We start from the raw sequence: 24869 nt of genomic DNA on the forward strand, positions 1-24869 counted from the left end.
GATGGATATGTCCTAAAAGGATATGCATAGAAGCCTAGGAAGAGATAAAGTCTCTCCTAAAGACTATAGAGATGGATACATCCTAAAGGGATATCCATAAGGGCCTGGCAATAGATATAGTCTCTACCAAAAATTATAAAGGATAAATGCATCCTAAAAGAGTAACAATAAGGTCAAGAAGTAGATAAAGTCTCTCCTAGGAATTATAAGGGTTACTCATTAGGACTCATCATGAGACAAGGCAATGCATAGCCGATAGCAGGAAGTAGAACAATACATCAAGATAAGTTCCAAAATTGAAGTATTCTTAGAATTTGAAATTGAATATTATCTTTAGATTTGATAAGTTTATAGTTGTAAATATATTACAATTCTAACCACATAAATAACATAACACAAAATAATATAATCATAATATAGCTAAATCAATAATATTAAGCATTTAAGTTAGCATAATATAAAATAATATAAAGATAAGTTTAAATTTCCATTTCAGGGTCATTAAATTGGATATTGGAGACACCAATCACACCAAAGGTTTGTATTTCTTAAGGGCAAGCAATTTTGGAGAAGGGCAAACTATGATGCCCCCTTTCTCAAATAGGATTTAATAATAGATAATATTAAAGAAGAATTTAATAGATAAATAATAATATTAAATATAAAGATAATTGCACGAATAATATATTGCAAAATGATATAATTACATTATAGTTAAACAAGTTATATTTAAAATATGAAAATAAAATAAAATTAGTTAATTAATCAATAATAGTTAATAATTATTCATTAACGATTGCAAACAACGATTAATAGCAGAAGCGAAAAATGAACAAGTCAAGAAGCCATCACAGAAAATTATTAACAATCTTCATAAGGAGTTGCTATTATTTGTTTTGAACAATACAATATTGAAGATCCGTTGCAAAATGATACAACTTCAAACCAAATAGAAGGCAAAGAAGCAACGGAATTAAAATAAAAGGAAGACAGTAGCAAGATTGCAGAGAAAATTACAGAGTGGTACAACACATCAAACATAGGAAATATACAACAGGAAGAAAAAAACAAAATTCAAGGACAACAATAAAGATATAAGAAGATTAGAAAGGGCAAGCAATGCAATCTTGGATCGACATCTTAAGTAATTAAAGATTATAGAGGATTGACAATCCTTCGTTGACAGATCATGGCATATATTTTTGCCTAGCTATTAATTCATTCTCATATCAGAGTTCAAATCAGATTTCCAAGTTTTACAATTTCGTGCATTGCCCATTGTTGCATTGAAGTCGCCCACACATGATCTCAGTCAAAACGCCCAGCAAGTTGCATGCCACGTGAGTACAATCTGAATAAGTGGCAAAGTGCGAATAGCAAAACAATAAAAATATAGGGCAACGGACTCTAGTTATCATCCACAGTAAGAACAAAAAAGGAGGACGAGTGCAGTAATCCGTTAAAGTAAATTAGAAAAGACACTGAAGACCACTTTATGTTGATACCAAGGTAGAATCCCAATCAACATTCCCTGCGAGAGTAAGCAGAGATAAGTAGAATATAGATGACAAAATATTACATAATATTGATCCCCTTCATGCTACAAAACAATAAAAGAAAACAATCCTGATTCACAACAATTGCCACACAAGTTTTGGGCAGATTTTATCCTCATAATTAGTTTGTCATTGGGAGTGATATGCCAAACTTTCAAGTTTTAGCAATCAAGTGCTATAAAACTCAACTCTTTTAGTTAGTATAATTAATTTTATTTTCTTGAAGTCAAATATTTAGTTTTAGATATAGCAAGTAGATATTTTTATCATTACTTGCAAATATAAGTTGTAAATGTATAGTTTTGATTAAGTAAAAACAGGTTTTCAAAAGACCTGAAACCTTTTTACAAAGGACAAGAAAGATATAATAATGAGGATCTTAAAACAACTATGGAAAACCACTCGACAAATTAGAGGGGCACACTAGAGTTCCCAACAAGGGGACAAACAACCCAAGGAGCCACAGACCATCACAATTTACATTTTGGTCAAGTCGTTTGTGAATGTAAAGACATAAAATGAAGGTTTGGAGGATTTGCCTTTTTTTCCTTTAACTGATGTCCAACCATCCTCCACCTTCGCAACAACCTTCTGCCAATCCCCACTAACCCCCAAAATCCCCACAACAGGAGAAGTACTAGCAATAGTGTTCTGTACAGAGTCAGTAATAGAAAAAGGGATAGCATCAATATTCTGACTCAAAGCCGCCCAAGGGACAACAATCAAATCAACAGAAACAACAACAGGCAATGGGTCAGAAACAACATTCTAATTCAAATCCATCATAGGGACAACATTCAAATCATGAGAAACAACAACAAAATCCTCAACCAAAGTGTCAGTATGAGGAGAGCTATCTAACCCATCCAAATCGATGGATGCTTTCTGAACCGTATAATGATCATCTGAAACCCCCAACCACCAAGAAGGTGATTTCTTTGATCTAACCTTGTTAGAGGAGTATCGCGCAACAAGATGGCCAATCTTATGACATTTCCTACATCTAAAAGGAATACCCTCATAATCAAGAAGTTGAATCCAAGAACCATTTGGAGAAGTAACAATGCTGGGAGCCCCTTCGAGACATCCATCTCCACAAGGATGCGAGCATATGTTGTCTTATAGACATTGGAAGAAACTGAATCAACCAATATGAAATCCCCAATGGCATCCCCCATAGCCTCCAAGACAGAATCCTGCCAAAAGTTAAGGGGAAGATTCGACAACCACACCCAAAGAGGCATTTTATTAAAGGTTTCAGTAGTTGGATTAAATGTCGGGTGCCAGGGTTTGGCCATCAGGGGAAACCTTTCCTCTCAAAAAAAACCATGACACGGGATGGCATTTCTATCATCAGCATTAGAAAATTTCAGAATAAAAAAACCCCTTGTCACAAGGTAAATCTGCACAACATCCGAAATGATTGCTTCCCAGTATTTGGAAATCCAAGCATGCAGATCCGAAAAAGAGGGCCAAAAACCCCTAAAATGAAAAATAAGTGTCATAAAAGAGTAATCCACCACATATGTATTGATCTCATCAACAATATCTCATTCAAGATGAAGCACAAGCAAATTACTTTCAGGAATAGGTTTAGCCGATTGACTAACAGGAGGCATAGCCAGACGGAGCCCCTTCCTCACAGGAGCAATAATATCTGCTTCATATGCAGCCACATTCACATACGAGAGAGCAGATCGAACAGGAGAAGCATGAACAACTGGAGCAACAAGTGCAAGACCAACAACCCAAGCCGCAATAGCCGCAACCGGAGGCGAAGGGAATCTGCGACACCGAGGGCGGAAGCCTGAGTAGCGATGGCGGGAACAGCTAGGGCGTGAACAGCAGTCTGAACAGGAGGCTTCTGGGTCATCTCAGAAGCCATAGCAGCAGACACCAAAGCTTGAGCGGGTCTTCACGGGAGGGACGAGAGTCTTCATTTTTCTGGAGCTATTAAGGAGAGTTAGAATTGTTGGAAACTTACATGACATTTGTGATGTATGGTTACAGATTATCAAAACTGGTGTATAAAATACCTATGGCAAAAAAAACTAGTTTGAAATGAACAAATTTTCTACTGCTCCTAGACTCAAAACCTTTAGAAAAACAATTAAGTTCTTAAGAGACCTTAGCAAATCTACACCCAATTTAATCAAAAGTAATTGCATTGAGAAAATCAATTAAGGCGAATTCATTACAGACCTTAGCCAATCCAAACATAAGTTCATCAAATATAATTAGGTAAGTCTTAAAATAAATATATGATTGCTAAAAATAATAATAAACTAACAATTAGAAAAAGAATTATGCATTAGGGAACTCTATTATACGAAAAAATGAGTCCTGTGAACTCTATTTTTGTGCAATCAATGCAAACTAAGCAACTAGGGAAAAATTCGACAAATAATGTTTTATCTTTTGGTGCACAAAATATGCCCTTTCCTTTTAGTACGAATTCATTCCAGACTTGGTTCCCTGATATCTTTCTGAACCTATGAAGAATGAATTTACCGATGAAGGTTGAATTATGGTAAAGTCTAAACAATCCAAACAACAAGACGCAACATTTAATCCCCCAAGAACTCGAATTCCTTCCCACCCTTATCCTTAGAACTCACGTAGGTCGAAACCACCCTCTACAAGAAGATTGAGTTCAGCTATGTCCAGAAAATGTTTGGACTCTAATCCTTCTATTCTTCTGAGAAATTTGATTTTGTTATCACCCTTACCCAAATTCAAATCATATCCCACGGTGGAACCGACCGAGAAGGAAGCCCGAGCAAGCCAACAGGAAGTGGTCATCCCTAGTCCAATGGCAACTCACAAGGAGGAAATCTCCACTTTGGATATTCAAGGTAATAAACTAGAATATACCTAGCGACAATGCCAGAAGCACGATGTCTATGCCAGATGGACGAGAACAGGTATAAAGGTAAAATCTATCGTGAGATGGTTGAAAGAATCTTATGGTAAGAAAATAAAAGTAACTATCTTGGAAATCTTTTAAAGTCCTTAACTAGCAGCCTTTTTTAAACCCAAACAACTCAAGCTCCTTCATAATTGATCATGTTGTTAGTTTTCATAATCTCCCTATTGAACTACTAAATAAAGAGACTCTTAAATTGATAGGTAATCAGTTAGGAAAATATGTGGTTTTGTAGAAACTAAATTAAGGTTCTCCAATCCAATTATCATAGTTAGTATGGATGGCAACATTTATAAACCTAAGCCTTTAAAGATCTACATTAAGGGTAGGTCACTCATGATAGAACCAAGATTCATGGAAGGATAATTCATAGAGGACCCATCATCAGCTTCTCCCATCTTGAATTAGAGCCCTTCTTTTCCTTATCCTCCTCTAGACCCATAGATTATCCTTAATAAGAAAAAGGGAGGCTCTGACATTATGGAATCCCCTGTAAGGGATGATTTGAAAGAGGGGGATATAAGAGATGTTGTGCCCTTTCTCCACTTGATTATTGTGGGAACTGTTACACCTATAGATTGAGGAGGGAAGGCTTCAAAATTCATCCTAAATGCCCCCTTTTCAGCTCAACTAGAGTTAGAGATAGTCGTAGACAAAATTAGGGGCGAAGAGAGTTCCAAGAAAGATCTTAGCAAAAAGGTGGGGGTAGAAACCATAGAGGCAAGGGGTAGGGAATCCAAAAGGTATAAACCTCAGAAAGACATAGAAATACTTGTTAGAATGTTCAAAATAACTAAGAGGGTAGGGGAGGGGAGGGAGGCGTTGGGTGAATCAGTCATCCAAGGTCCAGATGTACCAATTCAACAAATAAAATCTTCAACTACTTCAGATCTTAACATTCATTAGCTCGGCCTCTAGTGCAAATTATTAATAACATCAACTAGTAGTCCACTAGCCTAATTATAATAGACTTGCAAAATGTAAAACATTCACAATAAATCATCACAAATAACATCCACATAAGTTTGACACAAGGATTTAATGTGGAAACTCAATTTGGGAAATACCATTAGTAACATATCACCAATCTTTCACTCTTTTGAAGTGAACTCTATTAGGAGCCAACCCTGTTAAACGTTACAAAACACACTATTAAATGTGACCTTGTTAAAGGATTTAATCACCTTATTAAGACTGGCCTTGTTAGAAGATTTTAGAACATTCTATTAAAATGTCACCTTAATTAAAGGATTTACTTATGATTGTTGGGTCAACCTTGATTAAAGGATTTCAATACTGATACAATAGTTAAAAAGTAACAATAAGGTTTGATTCGACAAATACAACTCACTTTGCAAACACAGATCACAATTCGGCTCACATATTGATCCTCTGACTAACCTTCATTGTTCTCTGTCTCTAATTTGCCTGGCCACTCTTCAAGCAATCACTCTTCACTTTTTCACAACTCTTCTCAACCTCTCCCTCAAGTTTGCCAATCAATAGCATCAAAAAATGTTCTAACCTTACTAGGTTAGCCCTTGTACCTCCTTAAATAGGTAATTATGATCTTTTGCCACTTAAACACCAGCATAGATCTTAGGGTTTTGTTACATTCATCGAATCCTTCTAACGCTTTCTTTCCTCTTTTCTCTTCTAGAAATTTCTCCAAACTTCTCCTTGAATCCTTGCATAGAAACACACAAACATGATTTCCCTTCATTTAAATGTTCCAAGTCATCCATCCTTATCCTCAACATACTTTACATAATCCAAGAAATCAACTCTATCAGCTGGAAATCACGATTTGCTCATAGATTGTTAAATGTTGTCCCTCGAACAATACTGTATTTTGATGCTCGGTCATCACTAGGTTACTCGGTCGCTACTATCTTCTCTATTCGACATATATATTGATGCTCGGTCAACACTACTTCTGCTCGGTCGACACTAGCATCACTTAGCATATACTTCATGTTCCTTAATCTTTTTCTCTTTGACCTGATCAAGCCTATGCATTTTGTCAATCTTTGATCACTTCTTCAAAGCTTCAATACAATTGTCTTCTTCACTTGTAGCATGATTTAAACAATCACTTTATCTTGTCAAAGTCTAACTAATCGAGTGTCCATTTTAGTTTCCTCTCCATAACTCCACATTTCCTCTAGGTGTTATCGTTCTGACCAACTTCTCAAATCCTCTTCATCAATTATCTAAATATGACACTTAAATCAGATAGAAAATTGTCCTTTCAATAAAGTTTAACATCAATGACAACATAAAAATTGTTCCAATTGTAGTTTTCGACAATACTACTTAATGAGGAAGAAAGAGGCTTCATAATTGAAACAAATCAAAGGAAAGAGGTAGAGGATTACAAAGGAGGGGATTACCTGGATAATTACATAGATATCCAAGAGGAAACATAATGCCCGTCAATCCCTTTAAATGAGGAACTAAATAGCCAAGCTAGAGTGGAGGAAGAGGTTAGGATCATACCTGAGCTTTTATGTGAATTTCTAGTTAATGACCCAATGAAAGGATTTATGAATGAAATTTATGACAAGGAGGATCTTTTGAGATGGAAGGAATTGTTGATTAAATATTTGAAAGAAGAGGACATGTTGGAAAAGGAAGAAGTAGAAGTCGAACATTTGATAACAATACTAGAAGAAATAGAACATGATGATAAAAAACACTTGGGGATCACCGTGACTTAGCCAAGTAAAAATACTCTTGATTGTGCAAAAAATAATAAGAAGAGGGGATAGATAAGATAAGATAATATAAACTTACTAATGTCCAACAAGAGATGAATGAGGGTCTAAGGGATTGGAAATAGTACAAAGGCAAACGCCAGCAGGGGGGAGCACTAAACGGCGTCCGCAGAAAGAGCATGAAAGCAAAACAACAAAAGAACCAAAAAAAAGAAAGAGCAACAGCTAAGAACTCCTCACAGGTGAGTAGTAGTCTAGAATGGAAAGGGGTGCATTAGAGCAATCAGGTGCTCTGGAAGGTCACCTCTGAGGTTTGCAGAAAGTAGTACTAGTAGTAGAGAGACATTGTCGAGTGCGATCTCTACGAGACAGTGCAAAGAGGCCGCTTCAATCCTCGAGCAGGAACCGTAGGATTGAAGAAAGAGGTGATGAGCTGCGTAGGGGTTGGTGTCAAGAAAAGTTGGAGTTGTATAGTGTGCTCGTGAAGCCACATGGTCTCTTGAAGGTAGAGTGCAAGACAATGCTGGTCAATATATCTGAAAAATGAGGGAAGAGACTGGCACTCTCTGAATAGATAGTAGAATCTCACCCGGATCTCATAATAAATGGGACAACAAAAGATAAAGTGACACTTGGACTCAACCTCCCCGAGGTGACAAAGTCGCCAGATCTTGTCTTCGCGGTTGATTTGGTGATTAGTTAGAATACATAGCTGATGAGATCCAACTCTAAAAGATCCCAAGGAGATGCAAAGAGCGTGAGTCCAACGAGTGAAGTACCAGGGGCGTAAGATGATCTCGTCCTAGATATCAAGCAAGTGCTCAACATAGAAGGCCATATGTGGACAGAGCCCACCCAAGGAATTCCTCCAGGTCATGATAACGTACTGTTTGTAGATGTCAAGTCTAACATGCTCGTTCAACTCCCGCTGAGATGGAAGAAGGTGGGTTGGAGGGTCCAGAGAAAACTGAAAGGAGGGAAGATGATCCAAACTAATACCAATTGAGCCCAAGAGGGAAAAGACCTAGGTGTACCGACAACGAGACATGTGACCAGAGTCTGAACCCACAACCTCCTTAGAGGAACAGTAAGCCAAGTAGGAATATCTGTGATGATCGTCGATGGAATCAGTGAAGCTCTGGAGCCGGTGAAGAAGCCAAACTAAATCAAAGATGGTCCCCAATTTGAAAGGGTGAGCTCCAAACTTTGTCAGAACGATGTTGTGCAGTGTGGACCGGTGACGTCTAATAATGCGCCGAAGGAAAAGAGTTTGGACTCTCTCACTAGAGGCCCAGTTAGACTCCAAGAGGGAGGAGCCCCAAACAGTAGAGCCATAGAGGACAGTCGGCTTGACCAAGGAGTCAAGAAGGGACATCTTGGTTGCGGTGTCCTGGAAGTGGTGTTGAAAGCACCATCGCTCAAGAATAGTGAGGGAGTCGAGCCCCTTGTTGACTCGGGGCTACATGGCTAGTCTTAGGCTGAATCGAGGTCTAGAAAACTTAACCCCCAAAAAAGTATATGAAGATGCGATCTCGATCTTAGTATCCTGGAAGTAAAAATGGAGGTGTGATGTCTTCAAACAATTGAAGACCATGACTTGAGTCTTGCCCATATTTACAACTAGCTCATGTGAGTCGCAGAAAGAGGCCAAGCCATCCAGGAGCCGTTGAAGACTATTTGGGGAATATGCTAGGAGAATCACATGATCAACAAATAGGAGAATAGAGATCAACACCTAATGTAAGTAACAACCATTGCCAGGGAGCGAGCAATCACGAAGAAATGCCTCAAACTTGTTGATGTAGATGCCAAAGATAGTGGGGGAGAGAGGGCAGCCCTGTTTTACCCCGATAGTGCTTTGGATAGGGTCAGAGAAGACCTGTGGAGTCCTGAATCTGCCCACAACGCACTCGTATAACCTCATAATAGTTGTAAGGAGAATCTCTGAGATCCTGATGTCCTTAAGACGCTGAAAGAGAGCCGCCCAAGGAACAGAGTCGAAGGCTTTGCGAAAGTCAACAAAACAACAACAAACTTTCCCCGAGTGGTGGCAAGCCTCCTCAGTGATGGCCTGTAAGGTCAAAATGTGATCAGTTGTCTAAAAGTTTGTACAAAACCCAGCCTGATCCCTAACTCGACAATTGCATAGAGTTTGGTGAAGGTGTGCCCAACCATGATGGTCTTGTAGTTCCCGGGGTCAAAAATTGTCCCAAACTTATGGATCGGATAAATAATATGTCATGACCAAGAGTCGGAGAAGCCAGTGCAAACCACTCAATTAAAGAGCACTATAAGAAAGGGACCTAGGACAGGGATACCCAACTTGAAAAATTCAGCTTGGAATCTTTCCTCATCTAGTGTTTTGCTACTGTTCATAACTCTAACTGACTCACTAATGTGGGAGAAGGAGAAGAGGTGACAACAGGTGGGGGGAGGATGAGATAGAGAGGGCGCTGGTCAGGAATATCATAGAGGGTGGAGGTGTGGGAGGCAAGGGAGTGAAGTTCCAGAGTGGAGGGAGAGGGAGAGGGGGTGGCGAGGAAACATGATGCGCCAAAAGAGCTTTGGAGACTAGAAGAACGTGTCACAAAGGGATCTCCACTACAACAAAGTGAACTTCTGTTTCTTGTGGTGAAGAAAGCGGCGGTAGTCGAGCCTCAACTGAGAGGAAGAGGAGGAAGAAGTGGGTGGAGCAGAGTGAAGCATGCGGTGAAAGGATTTGCAGTCCTCATCAAACCATTGGTTCATGGGGCAAGATCTGTGAGTGGGGTGAGGGGTGAATGAGGAGGTGTGGTCGAGAATGGAGAGAAGGGCAGACTCCCACAAGGCGGACACAAGTGAGTGGAAAATGGAGGTGATGTCCCAAGAGTCAAAGAAGGGATCTTGAGGGAGAAGTCGTTTGAGGTGATGGATGAAGAGCTCTGTGTCGCCATTAGTGAAGCAAAAAGAAGTGCGAGCGTAGGGGGCAGGGGGAGAGGGGGGAGGCCACTAGAAGAGAGGGAGCAAGAAGAAAGGAGGGAAGGTGTCAGGGGTCCCCGAAAGGTGTGCTAAGTAGGGCATGGTCAACCAGAGGAAGGTGAGAGATGGTAAAGCGGCAAATGAGAGGGATGAAGGAGGCAGTAGAGAGAACATAGTCCACAACGCTAGCACCACCACCATGTGGCAAACAAGTGAAAAAAATTTGTAAAAAAATTTCAAATGAAGGATGGATGTGCTCATTTTCAATCCAAATAAATAGATATCCTTAATGTAGAGAAGGGGAAGATCCTTCCCAAGTCACGATGAATGTCCTAACTTGGAATGTTAGGGGTTTAAATGGCCCTAACATACTGTAATGTCCCCATTTTAGCAGTTGACCAAGTGTGTGTGCGTTAGCTTTGTTCTACATGGTCTCGAGGGCTAACGAAGGGTTTAATGGGATCCTGGAGTGTTTTGGCCTAGTCATTTCCAGTTTGGGTCAAAACGAAGTTGATTTACTCAGTTTCAGGCATACTTACTATTTTTAGTAAGTCAGCAGAACACAGTGCAGGTCAATTTTGGTGATTGGATTTGATACTCCTCGATGAGAGCTTTCCGATGAGCTATCACTCACATTATTCGGAGTCCGATTGCTAATACATTTTAATGCCTGAAGTTTTATTAAAGTAACGTCTAATTTAATTGTAAAATATTAAAGTGTTACTTTAATATTTATTTTATGGGGATGTGTACCCAAGGGAGACATAAGGGGTATTTTAATATATGTTTTATATACTACACATCTTTTATCCCACATTGCCCATATGAGTTGAGCGGACCCTTGGAAATAGAATAAAAGGAAGCATCTGTGGCTTCATTAGCTAGGTTGAATATGAGAAGAAATTGGTGTGTGAGTTGCAGCTCCGTTCTTGGCATTTGAGGATGTCTATCCTCTCTTGTAACATTCTAGACGTCATTCCCTTGGGGTTTGGCCTTTGGAATTCTTTGTTATTGGCTTCATTATCAGGCAATTTAGTTGCATTTCCAGCTACAGGCAGATTTGGTATTTTGCTCATATCTTTTTCACTACTTTTCCGACGCTTATGCCGCTTTGAGGGAATGATATTAAGAAGGTAGTGGATTGATTGAAGGACAAAGCACTGTAACAAAAAGTTCGAAAGCATGGGCTGGAGTATTATGTCAATACTGCTGAAGTAATTAGTGAGTTGATAAATCTGCCATGTATTTGGTTTTATGAATTCTGAAAATAACATTTTATTAGCAGCAGTTCATTTCCACTTTGCATATTATTGTAGTTTCTTTCTTGTTTATGTTGTATGATACCAATTCCATGCACGAAACACAACAAACAAATAAACGTTTGATTTCCGGAGTTATAAGGGGTTTAAAACATTAAATGGAGAAATAAGAGGTTGAATGCAAACTGTTTGACATAATTCCTTTCAGCAATTTGGTTTAGTTTTTTTGGGACATCCAGGGGTGCCCATTACAATGGTATTAGAGTTGTTTCTAGGGTATCCATTACTCATACAAGTCTTCAAACACTGCATATCAAAACAAAAGCAGAACTCATTTTATTAAAATAAATGATGCTAGATAGCAATGACCTAGAGGGTTTAAAAAAGAAGCTAAGATTTAAGGAGATATGGGAATCTCCCTCTAGGGGAGCCTCGGGAGGTTTAGCTTTTATGAGGGAACCTAGCTTTCTAACTATAACATCTTTAGAAGATCGTGGAAATTGGAGTCGCGGATTTGTAAGAAGCTCCCAAATGAAGTTGAGCTTAAGGATTTTTAATGTGTATGGCCTTGTTCAAAATATGGAGAAAATTAGAATTGACAAAGAGATTGAAGAAAAATTTATTGTTTATAAAGGAGAGATTTCAATCATAGGAGGGGATTTCAACACTATAACCAATGCATTTGAAAAATGGGGTGGAACTCAAAAACTCCCTAAAGCAACAATAGACTTATAGATATTGTCACTTCCAAAAATAGCCACACTTGTTATAATAGGAGAAAAGGATTCGGCTTTATTGTGGAGAAACTAGATTGATTCCTTTTAAATGGGGACATCACAGAACTACCTTTTACTCTGGAATCAAAAGTAAAGCCCATTTCAGGTTTATATCTACCTAGTTGAATTATGCATCATAAAGGATAAAAAGCCAACCAATTATCCTTTCAAATGAACATATGTGATTTAAGGATGACGGTTTTCTAAATATGATAGAAAAATGGTAATATGAAATTGTGTAATTTGGGTCTAAAGATTACCAAGTGGTTATAACGAACTAAAAATAATTAAGCAAAGGCTTAAGGTATGGAATTCTAAACACTTTGGAAATATCTTTGAAAATGAGGAAGAATTAGAAGAAGAACTGGAGAATCTAAACAAGGAGGTTATAGAGAAAGGGATGGATTTAGCCTTATATGAAAGAGAGAAGTGCCTAATGAAGGATTATGAAGACATCTTAACCAAAGAGGAAATGTTTTAGAGACAAAAATCAAGAGAAACATGGCTAAATGTAAGGGATAGAAACACTAAATTCTTTCACAATGGTACAAAACAACGTAGAATAGCTAATAGGATCACTTCCATTCAAAACATGGATGAGAAAAAACTAAAGGACCCAAATGACATTGCAAAAGAGGCAATAAGTACGGTGAAGAAATCCACCATAATAATGGCAACCAAAATCTAGGGGCATAAGTGGATAGGTCTAAAATTACCCCCCTTTATAGGAATAGCGGGGGGTACTTCAAAAAGAAAATGAGAGGTGCCAATGGCAACCACCTAAGGAGGGCTGATTTGAACTTAATTTTGATGAAGCTTCAAGAGGAAATCCAGGAAGAGTAGGCATTGGTTGTAGCATCCATAACTCAGAAAACATGGACACAGAAAGTTAGCAAGATATATAAGAATAGAAACTAATAATTGGGTGGAATTAATAGCTTTAGTTGAAGGACTAGAAATGTGCATATCTCTTGGTTGCAAGAATGTAGAGATTAAAGGAGATTTTGCAATTATAATAAATGTTAAAAGGAAAGGATCCATCATTAATTAGAGATAGGACTCAATTTTATCGAGAGCCCTCTTACTATGTCAAGTCTTTGACAGATCACAATCAATCATATATATAGAGAGGGCAATCAAAGAGCGGATGAATTAGCTAATATAGATATAGAAGAAGGTCATATATAGTGAGTCAATTTCAATATAGGGACTCCATCTGAACTAGTGACAGTTTAGATTTTTTAGAATTTTAACCATTGTTTACATCTCATTATCCCGGGGAAGATTAAGGGGTCTATCTTCAACTTTTAACCATTGCCTACATCGTACATCCCAAAAGAATAAGATTGGAAAGATAGATTCATTGTGGAAGATGGTGTTGAGGTGAATTTGGAGGTTATGGAACCTATTAGTTTAAATTCAATGGGCATTCAGTATGATAAAGAGCATTTTTACCCTCAATTTATGCTAGTAGAGTAAAATAGGTTTTTTATTGTTGTATTTTTATGTAACTAAACTGGCAAAACAACCTTCGGTGTAACAAACCCATAATCGTGTTGCCTAAGATATGTTTTCTCAACTAAGGAATGAATTAGATTTATTTAGTAATGATTTAGACGTATATTTTATTTTTATAGAAGAAAAACTTTATTATTTTTCATTTCATTTCTATGCTCTTTCTGTATTCATGTCCATATTTTTTAAAGCTTTATCCTTAAAATAAGTTCAAGATGCACTGCTTAGATCATATACAAATACTGGTCAAAGGCAGAAGAAGAAGGGGAGGATGAGGAATAACCTAGAAGGTAGGCAAAAAAAATGTAACTTGGGACTAAAAGCTAATTATCTAGATGTATCCATGTACTTTATAATGTATCAAGGATTAGGCCAGTTACCTATCAAAGATAATAATAATAATAATAATAATAATAATAATAAAATAAATTTTGAAAGAATATAAAAATATATAAAATGATAAAATTGGAATATAACACAATTAAACTTAGTTAAGTTAATGAAGGGTCGAGAAGCATGAAAGGAAAAGTTGCGACTCCCTTAAACATGAGATATAAAAAGGGAGAAGAGAACTTCATTTGGAAGGTGAGGGGAAAAAGGGAAGAAAAAAGAGCATAGAAATTAATGAAGGGTTTTAAATCTGAAAGGTTGTGTCTCTTCTAAAGGGGATGTAATACACTTTTTAAGGGCAACAATGAAGAGGGGTTGTGACTCTTTTAAAAGGTGGTAATTACGAAAGATTGTGACTCTTCCAGAGGGTAACAATAATGAAGTTGTGTCTCTTCAAAGAAGTAGTAATGGTAAAAAGGTTGCGACCATTACAAAGTGCATATATCATGAAGAGGTGTAACTCCTCTCCACCTTGGAAGATATAAAACAAGAATATTTCATCTGTAGAACAAGGAAGGGAAGTAGATTTGTGAAATAATATTTCTCTCAAAGGCAATAATGAAAAGTAATGACTCAATTCTGATGAAAGGTGTTGACCTTTTCAATAAAGAATAAATATGATTTCATTTGAAGACAAAAAGGAGGAGCATCAATAAAAAGATTATTAATCAAATTTTGAGAGAAGAAAAAGTGAACAATGATCCTAAAAGGAGACATCACGGTGAAAAAGGAGGATGTGGATAAGTTGCATCCTACTAAAACTACATGTGTATGCACGAGTTGACATGCTTGGAGATCCCAAAGTTTCATTCCATCTATGATTTATTCATCTTTGTATTGATCTATAGTTTTACGGTTTGACAAGGATTTTAAAATTAAAAGATGTAAAGTAATTGCTTGAGATATCCAAAAGCAAGTTTAGCACTTCTCCAATGGCAGTCAACAATCCATCTCATGACTAGGGAAGAACATGAATTAGAAATTGCATTGTTGGCTAAACACTTATCAAGATCATGTTCCCAAGTTTGAAGATGTTGTCAAGGAATTACAAGGATATAAATGCTCTAACATAAATGAATTACTTTTGGCTATCATCAGGCTTACATGGATCCTAACGACATTTAAGATAAACATTTTAAGTAACAATCAAACTTTAAGAAGTTGGGCATGCCTTTCAATCTTACAAACGCCCCTACCACCTCTCTATCTTATATTGAAGATGTTTTCTCCCTTGATCCTAATAAATTATTTGTGGTTTACTTGTATGATAAACTTTATTTTCAAAAGTACGTTCAAATAATATAATAAAAATGTTAAGTTGCTTTGGCAACACAAGCTCTAAAAGAAGACGAAATAACTTTTTGCCCATGCTTCAATTACCTTAGGTTTGTCATTGATGGAGGCATTATTGATATGATATGCTCATATACTTAAACAATAGTCCACGCCTTTAGCCACATTACCTTTTAAAATATTTCTTGGAAGGGATTAATTTGCATTGGGAAAACAAACCAAAAAAATCAATATCGCTATTCCAGCAAGATTCGTGTACATTCGAATACCAACAAAAACACCCTCACTAGTGCTAGGGCTAGGGCTAGAAATGGCTTTCTAAAGATTATATGGGCACACATTGCTAGATAGTAGAAATTGTCTAAAGTAATATCTAGATTTGTTTGAGATCAAGAAAAACATTTTGTGGTAAAACATGGGCATGGGGATACTTGTTTTATAGGGAAGAATTCAAATGACATGATTCAAAGAAATTTGTTGTGCTCCAATATCAATTACATCACGTGTAACATGATATAATAGTTTATTAATGTGCTTAAGATCAATTATATCTAATTTTGCATTTTATATTTAATAATTCAACGGGCTTTGTGAAGGGTCATTTTTTATCTATTTGATCAACTTTACTGTACAATAGTTGCTTCTATTTAATCTGTCATATTTCTATCAACAAACCATTGCACTAAAATCAATAGGTATTATAGAATAAAAGTTAAATTGCTCAATTTGGTCCACAAGTATGTTCAAGGTGAGATAAAAAATATAATGTGTAATTAAATTTAGAAAGTATAATTATCTCTTTGTATTAAAAATAAAATCAGATAAAAATGTGAACATGGTGAATATATGCAAGAAAAAGAAAAAGCTTGAAGTATGATACATCATCATGGTCACTTCTTCAAACACATAACAAGAGAATCTCTATTTATTTGGCTAGGAGAAAATTTTCAGCACATATAACCAAATATTACACTCATGAATTTCAAATAAAAATGCAATACATCTGTACCTTCTTGTATCCATCATGTATATGAAAATTTCACTTGCTGATATGACAAGAAAGAAGTCAGAAATAATGCGGCTAGACATCCTACAACCTAATATTACAGCAATAAGTTCCAAATTAAAAATGCAGGTGAATCACTCTTGAAGACCCCATCATATATAAAGCAATTTCACCAATGAATTTACCAAATCAAGGTTAAAACTAAAAAAATGCTTGAAAGCTACTTCTGTTGCCTTTCCCAAGTCCATAATCAATGAATACTAGGATTATTAGGATAGATTTTAAGAAATCAATTTAAAATTTATATAAAAAATGATAGGTACATGACATAATGTGAAAATTTCAATACCTGCGTTATCAGCAAAAACTTTTTATCAGTTGTAGCAGAATTTGGGAAAGCTTAATATTTTATAGAGCCTAAATCTTTTAGCCATGACAGCGCCTCTGCTAGACCCTCCCTTAGACTTCGAGGCTGATAACCCAATTCTGTCTTTGCTTTCTCGCAAGAGTAAGCCCATTGATGTTTCAAAACATAAACTGTCTGCAGTATATTATGCAGAATTTCTTAGTAACTTCAAAGTACAAGTTGTAAATTCTGGTAAATTATGAAATAAAAGAATCTATATGTTACAACAATCATACGTACAGGATAACTGATAAGAGGTAGGTTTCCAAAGATTCGAGCCCAAAAGACAGAGATCCAGCCATAAATTTCTAGAACCCATAAAGGTATATGAAACGATGGCAGTGCAGTCCCTGTTAAATTGGCTGCAAGATTGAAAACATCAGCAAAGGATGCGTTTTCGCCAGTGAGAAGGTATCTTTCACCTACTCTGCCTTTCTGTATTGCTGCCACATGGCCATACGCCACATCCTCAACATGACAGAAGGAATGCTTATCATTGCCATAACCAATATATCCAGGTAGCCGTCTGTTAAATCTTTCAACCATCTGCCAAAAGAAAGTCATATATTAAACTAAACAAGCTTTCCGATTATGCAGAAAGATTATTTACTAATTGAACACTAATGTTTTATATAACTATATTTATAGAAAAACAAATTGCTTTTATCTCACTAAACCTGATCAGACCCATAACTCTTGTATTTTACCTACACTACTGAATAATGTGCTCAAGCCCCAATACCTCTACCGGTACAGTTTCGGTATCAGTACCAGTGTGGGTATATTCTTGGTCCTGCTGAGATATGTCAGTTCTATATCTATTCTGTACCCAATTGCCAAATGACCCTCAATAATTTCTTTGAAAATATAAGATTTTAAAACACAAAGAAGACAACAAAAAGCTTAAAAACACACATAATGAACCGCAAATAATTTACTCACCTCTGATGCTGTTCCATCTCCCCCTAGCTCAAACCACCTAAAAATCATAAACATGCTAAACACAAAATAAAATAAAAAATTGCAAACTCAAGGGACAAGACATCCCTTGGATACTTAATCCTTTTTAGACCTCTTTGGAGACAGATAAAGACGGTATAGTGTTCTGAGTTAAGCTGGTTATATCTAGAGATGTAATGAGTGCAACATAGAGTACAACAGCACAAGTAGTCCGTTAAGCCCATTTTGTGTGATCCCGATCATCGAAATTAATGCTTATTTTGGGCCAAGTGATAATGGGACAACCAATATGCTCAGATTCAGAAATATAATAATGAGCGTGAAGGCAAAAACACATTGGTTGTAAGAGCCAAATCCAATTTGCATTCTTTCTAAAGGAAATTCTTGAGAAAGTCACACAACTTCAGGGTTCAGCCCAAAAATATGTAAATTCACATTCCCCTTTGTAGAATATGCTTTCTTCAGCAGAAGATAATTTATAGTCACACAAACGAACAAAAGATTTAGATCCACTGGAAAGGGACTTAAATAAGCAATCAATGAATATTTTTATGAGCATATTGGTTGGAACTCGACATTTATGTGAATGAGATTCTGTTCAAATTTGTACAGTTGCCATACAGACACAAAATGATGTGAAGCATCAATGTGTCCCCAAAGTAATTGTAATGATCCCATCTTTTATCTCTCACGTTCTCCAAAGTCTAAGTGGAGGATAAGAAGAAATTAAATTAATTTCTTATAAAGTCATTCAATTAAAATTAAAAAGTGACTTTGTATTTAATTAATTTAATTATTAATTACAAGGGAGTAGCTTCTAGGGTATGTATTAATTATTGGAAGGACAGAAGCCTCTCGTGATTTAATTAATTATTGCCAGGGAGGAATTTCTAGGGTATGCATTAATTATTGGAAGGAGGAAGCTTCTAGCTCTTGCAATTAATTAATGTTTTAGTTCCTTCTAGAAGGATGAAGAAAAGGATAAATAGGGCTGAAAGTCTCATTGCTGAGCATCGGATGATTATAACTTGCATTTGATAAGAGCTTGGATGTGTGAATCACACTCTTTTTTGGCAATAGGGGACGTTCATTCTCTGTTGTAACATTCTAGACATCATTCCCTTAGGGTTTGGCCTTTGGAATACATCTCTTTGTACTTGATTGCAGCATTTTTTAGAATTAATATAATTTCAGTAGTTGGTTCAGCTTTTGGGCATTCCAGGGTGTCCATTACAGTAATACATAATGCCTCCTTATGAAAAGGTATAAAACATGTTACCTGATGAAAAGAAATTATGAGGAATTCTTTGCACCAGCCCAATAGCGGTTTTTGGCATAAAATACAAGTGTCTATAATTTCAAATGGATGGATTGTAATGTTTCCTTTTAAGATACTCCTTATTTTTACCCTAAAACAACAATTCCAAATCAAGATAAGAAATACTCTAAGTTGCCAGTTCGGGTTCGGTTCGAAGTTCGAAGTTCGAGAACTGGTTCACAGGTTCAACAAAATTTTGGAAAGGGGTTTGGGTTCATTTGGGTTCATTAGTACAAAAACATGTAAAAATTATAAATATATATATACACACATTTTTATGAAGCATGAGTTAAAATTAGAATGTAGCATAGTAGCATAAACACATTTAAACAACAAAAACTTTAAAACATCATAAATAGTTAAATTTGTAATTATAGTGATCATACCATCATATAGTAACATCGTTCAATCAACTTCAACATCAAAGATTCAAAATATTTAAAATATCAAGTTCAAGTATCATTGTTTAACTAATGGAATGAAAATCTATTAATATTCTTAGTTCTAAGTTCTTCAATCTTCATTTTCTTCTTCATATTCATCTTCTTCTTCTCCGGCATTACTTGCGCTAAGGCCAATCGGATCAGCAGCAGAATCAACAATGGTATTGACATCAAAGTCATCAAAATCATCAACTATAAGCCAAACAGTGGAAGCATCCAAGTCCACAATCTCTGCACCTACATCCCACTTCTTTGTCTCCCCTTCTTTGTATTCTTGACTCTTGTGTGAAAGAAGGCACAAGTTGTTATGCACAAATACTAGGTTCTCTGCTTTTTTTGATTGCAACCTATTGCACCTCACCGAGTGGATGAAAGAATTAGCAACCTATAAAGACAACATAGGGTAAGCAATTAAAAAAGAATTAATTCAATCGTTTAAAAAAATTGAAATCACTTTCTAGTCATGATTCTTTTGAAGATAAAGTGAGCTATTTTTTTAAAATAAAACTTACTTGTGATATAACTTTGATTGCAAGGGGCTGCAATGTTTGGAATTTTTGGCCATGGAGGTACCACCAATCATAAGCATCCTTCTTGAACCGATGACGAAGAGCATCATTACTTAGACCTCTAGCATTGACAAACTCTATGAACTCATCCATGATTACATCTCTCATATCATCATCAAGAAATATTCTTCTAAATGCTGCCCGGTACTTGTCAGACACTTCCATATCTCTAAATGGTGGCAACCTTCCTGGTAGATCACAATATTGTGAGCCATAGTATTTGGGGGTCAAGGCATAGGCAAGCAAATGTAATGGAGTAGTCATTTTGTTCCATCTTTCATTAATAATTTTTTGCACTTGTTTGAAAAAAGTCTCTTGCGGATCATGCTCCTTCTCATTTATAACTTGCTTGATCTTCTCAATCATTGAATCTATGCCATCATAGATCTCTCCAAGGCAAGGCCTATCCAAGTCAATGTACCTAAGCATGCTCATAATGGGCTCGGTAATTGTGCGGAGATATTCCACACATTCCCACCATGACTCAGCCAATAGCCTATCCTTTATTTTGTTTGCCCTTTCAGTGTTCTTTTGCTTCCATACACCCCAATTGTGGCTGATTACCATACCTTGAAGTGCATCTTTCACTTGCACAAGTCGTCTTAAGACGATTATATTGGATGCAAAACGGGTCTCAGCAACCTATGACATAAATTAGAACAAAAAATAAAACTAAAAGATACATATTTTAGAAAACTGTACACATTGCACAAGTAAATTATGAAAAATCAGAAATTTTCAAATATTAAAAATTAAATTACTAACTTGAGTTCAAGTTCATTTACCTTCAATAGCTCCAATTTTGAGTAGTTCCTGAAAAGAGATTGAGTAATGTGGTGGTTTGTGACAAACATTTGTATGTCCTCAGCCTCTTCATACATTATTTGATCCACCCAATTTGGTTCCCAGTCTTTTGTAGCATAAGATTGAGTAAATGGACTGCACAAGGTGTCCAAAAGATATGTTGATATCGTGATTCAACCAACAAACCTGCTGCTCTACAATTCTTTGCATTGTTCGTTATGACTTGGACAACATTTTTTGCACCCACTTATTCAACAGCCCTAATTAAGATATCAACAATAAATGGCCCATCTTTTACTTTGCCCTCACAATCCACCACTTTCAGAAACATTGCCCGTTTAGGGGACATCGCAAGGACATTGATCAAGGTACGGTTCCTGGAATCCTTCCAACCATCTGAAACAATTGTCATCCCTGTCTCAACCCATGAGTTCCTTATGGGCTTCAATTGATATTCAATCCATTGGACCTCGTCATCCAACAAGGTGGTGCGCACTTTCTCATACCGGGGGCCACAATACCCTTTTGGAGCTTCATTGGCATCCCTCAACCTGTCCTTCCAAAATGGAGAGTGGACAACATTAAAGGACAACCGATTTACATACAAGCACCTTCCCACCCTAATGTTAGCCATTTCCCGACCCTTATTTTGAAAAGCAGTTTCTAGTGGCCCCTTTCTTTTGTGTACAACAAGGACAGATTTAGTGTCAGTGTCCGCTATGGTACTAAAGAAGGGGTGGTCTTGTACTCTAACATTTGGGGTGGGAGGGCTGCATTCCCTTTTCTCTTTTACTTTTATTGGCATTGCTACTATGTTTTGCCGCCCTGCGTCATTCTCTCTCTTCTGTTGCCTCATGCTCTTCAATATATTTTAACACAATTTGATTTGGTATAGGTGCACCTTTTTTGCCAGGGCATTTCTAGACTCCTCTTCTAGTGTAACCACATAAATGACCTACCACACGATAATAAGAACTATTTCTTTCTACACCACATCCCTGACATCTACAACGGAATGCACCACCTCTTGGAAGGGGTTTTAAAATGTCTACATACTTCCATAGAGGAGAATCAGAGTTGGGTTCCATTCTTTGTTCAGTGTTGCCTATTGATGAAGAGGTAGATGGCATTCCTTTCCCTATGGCAAGAAATTAGATACATGTTCATAATTTATATGCAACAAAATGACAAATTTTGGTATAATGGAAAAGATTCAAAAGAACATATGAAGATTGAAAGAGAAATGGAAAAATGAAAAAAGTTAAAAACTAGAACAAAAACAATAGCAAAAAGAATAAGATCTTACCTTTTCCAGCCATAGCAAGCTTGCAAATGTGTATGAATGATGCACAAACACTTGAAGAACACCAACAAATCAATCTTCAAACTCCTTGCACAACCAAATGTTTGCTCAAAAACTTATGTGCTCTCCCTTAAGACAAAACAACTTGTTGAGAAACATAAAATGGCAATGAGAGGGCACAAAACCAATCAATCACACCTTTTAGGTTTTATGGACGCCAAAATAATACTAAAAATTGCTAATAAGACACTTTTCCTGTCATCTATCATTGCGGGTTTGAACTGGGTTCGAAATTTTCAAGGTGGTTTGCCCGGGTTCAAACCCAATTCAAACCAGGGGTGCAAAATCGCACCTTGGTCAAACCGAACCCGAACTCCGAACCGGTTCTAACTTTCCTTGGTCCGAAGGGGGGTGAGAGGTACCCGTGCAACTTAGAAAATACTCTATATTTATGAATAAACAATTACCTATTTGAAATTCCCAATGTAAGACAATCTTGGTTTAGGTCTTGCAAACAATATTAATAACTAGCAACAAACATTAACATCATTAAGTATTAAAATCTATGATAATATCTAAGTTCACCAAGTGTTAGCAATAATTATTAAAAAATCATGATACAATATAAACATCATCATACTTTAGTCGAATCAAATCTATAGAATTAATGATCAATGAAACACAATAGTGTATCTCCCCTCTGAACCTCCGCATTCCCAATGCAGGGACATCCCTGTTAGCATGAATGTTGATGATACTACTTTGGAGAGTATCCTGAGCATTGAAATGTATTGACATGTTGCATTCATGACTGTGTTTATCATTGATGTCAACATAGCATGGTTTCTATAAAGACTGATTGAGTAGCAGCCAGAGATCTTGATGGTACGGACAATGGTTCAATTGTCTAGTCATGCGCAATTATGGACATGTTTGGCACAGTGCCCTGATGACGTGGTCAAGTGCACAGACTCTAGTCAAAGACGTACAGAAGTTGTACCTGATTTATAGAGAGCAATTTAGAGACAAAGTATTGGGAAAGCAGTTCCTGATGGTTGTTGGCTATTTTACATCTGAGATGTAACAAAGAGATGCGCAGTTAGGCAGTGACAGAGGATAGTCCGATAATGACGTTAGTGAGTGCGCAAGCCTTAGTATTGCATGTGTGAAGTTTTGTATAGACTTTGAGCCGACAGTAATTGTAATTAATTAATGATCTTATTATAATTAATTGGGAAAGCCTCAAGGCCGACTCAAAGAATTATTATGAAGATATAGTATAAAGGAAAGATGTTTTCCTTGATTGTAAAGGTGATGAAAAGTGTATGATGTGTATTGTGATCATTGTCGAAGTGCGAAGTATGAAGTGTGAAAAGGAGCAGAGTGCTTACTAAATGCGTGTAAGTGATCCAAGGGATTATTGGATGCAAAATTCGTGAGCTGGTTACAAGATCAGAAGGAGTAGAGGTCCAATTGGCAGGACAGAGAAAGAGGAAGGAACAGTACAGTACCATTCTATTACTCTCTGTTAGTGAACAGATTGTCTTTTGAAGAAATACATACAAAATCACTCTAAATGCCCAGTTAGGAAGATTGAATCAGCACTAACAGTTGGATAGGTTATCATTGGATTGATAACCCTCGTTTGAATTTTATTGGGTATAGCTCCCCGCAAATGATTTATAATGAATTTAAATATGGATGCTTTTAACCAGAAAGCACAAAAGGTTTACAAGCATATACTCACAAACATGGAATAGATGCAGAAACTAAGTAACTAAAAAGAAAATAACAGCAAATAGCACAAAGTCTATTTGCCTGGGTGCTGCATTATAAAAAGCACGAAATCAAGGAACGCATTTTCCATTCTCTTGAGAAAGTGAAGAAAACAAAAGCTTTAAAGATACCTTGCAATCAAACATATACAAGAAATAGTGACATTAAAGCACATTTTAGAGAAAACTAAAGGTGATACAAAGATCACAATTAGTGGAAAGAAAACTGCTCAAACTCCAGATTTTCATATGCAACTATCTTCTAAATCTCCCTTCCCTAAAGCATAAAAGATAACAAAGACCTTGTTACACATTTGCAATTAAAGTCACCATCTAAGGAAAACTGAAATTCCTTCCCTACATTACATTTCAAAAACAAAATTTCCCCCCTTTTCAACACACAGTTCAGAAAAATACGAGTTATGCTTTCTCTTCCTCACAAGAACTGGAATAATTCGAGAAAAAGCTTTCCCTTCTTGCTGTAGCACATAGTCTGCAGTCTTTGGGAAAGAGTGGAACCCCTTTCCAATGTTTCTGTAGCCTATTTATCTCTTTCTTTCCTTGTTTAGTTTGGATAGCTGATTCTTGGAATGCGTAGTTTTCCCATCTCTTATTATTTTCATTTCCTAGCAACATAATGACTATCTTCTTGATAATAATCAAACATCATGGTTTATAACTTTATTAAAGTACCCCAATTGATCATCGGGCTATGATGGTCTTTTTATATATTTTAATTTCACGTGATGTATAAAGAAAAGTGATTTAAACCAATCCCTTTGTGATATTTCATGGTTAACTTTGGGTAATGGTTTCAATGTGACAATCATATTGAAATGATTTGTTCAACTTCACCTTGAGGGACATTTCATTGGCTACCATGACATTGCCCATC

General features: G+C 36.6%; 1 protein-coding gene across 5 annotated transcripts in view; it reads right to left on the minus strand.

Annotated features, from left to right (window-relative positions):
• FLDH (NAD(P)-binding Rossmann-fold superfamily protein) overlaps positions 1-24869 on the minus strand; it is a 127520-nt gene that overhangs the window by 8695 nt on the left and 93956 nt on the right. The window contains exons 4-6 of one of the 5 annotated variants that reach the window (XM_089819165.1): positions 17043-17348; positions 16746-16937; positions 1104-1531 (exon numbers count right to left, since the gene is read on the minus strand). In XM_089819165.1, coding sequence (XP_089675291.1) covers positions 16797-16937; positions 17043-17348 — 447 coding nt within the window. In that variant the 3' untranslated portion in view covers positions 1104-1531; positions 16746-16796. Of the gene's footprint in view, positions 1-1103; positions 1532-3039; positions 3507-16347; positions 16488-16745; positions 16938-17042; positions 17349-24869 lie in introns of those variants that run through there. The other 4 variants (XM_089819166.1, XM_089819170.1, XM_089819168.1 and 1 more) reach the window with 4 other exon arrangements.

The sequence above is a fragment of the Cupressus sempervirens genome, chromosome 3, assembly GCF_028749045.1.
Source record: "Cupressus sempervirens isolate cs-2001-9-10 chromosome 3, ASM2874904v1, whole genome shotgun sequence".
NCBI lineage: Eukaryota > Viridiplantae > Streptophyta > Pinopsida > Cupressales > Cupressaceae > Cupressus > Cupressus sempervirens.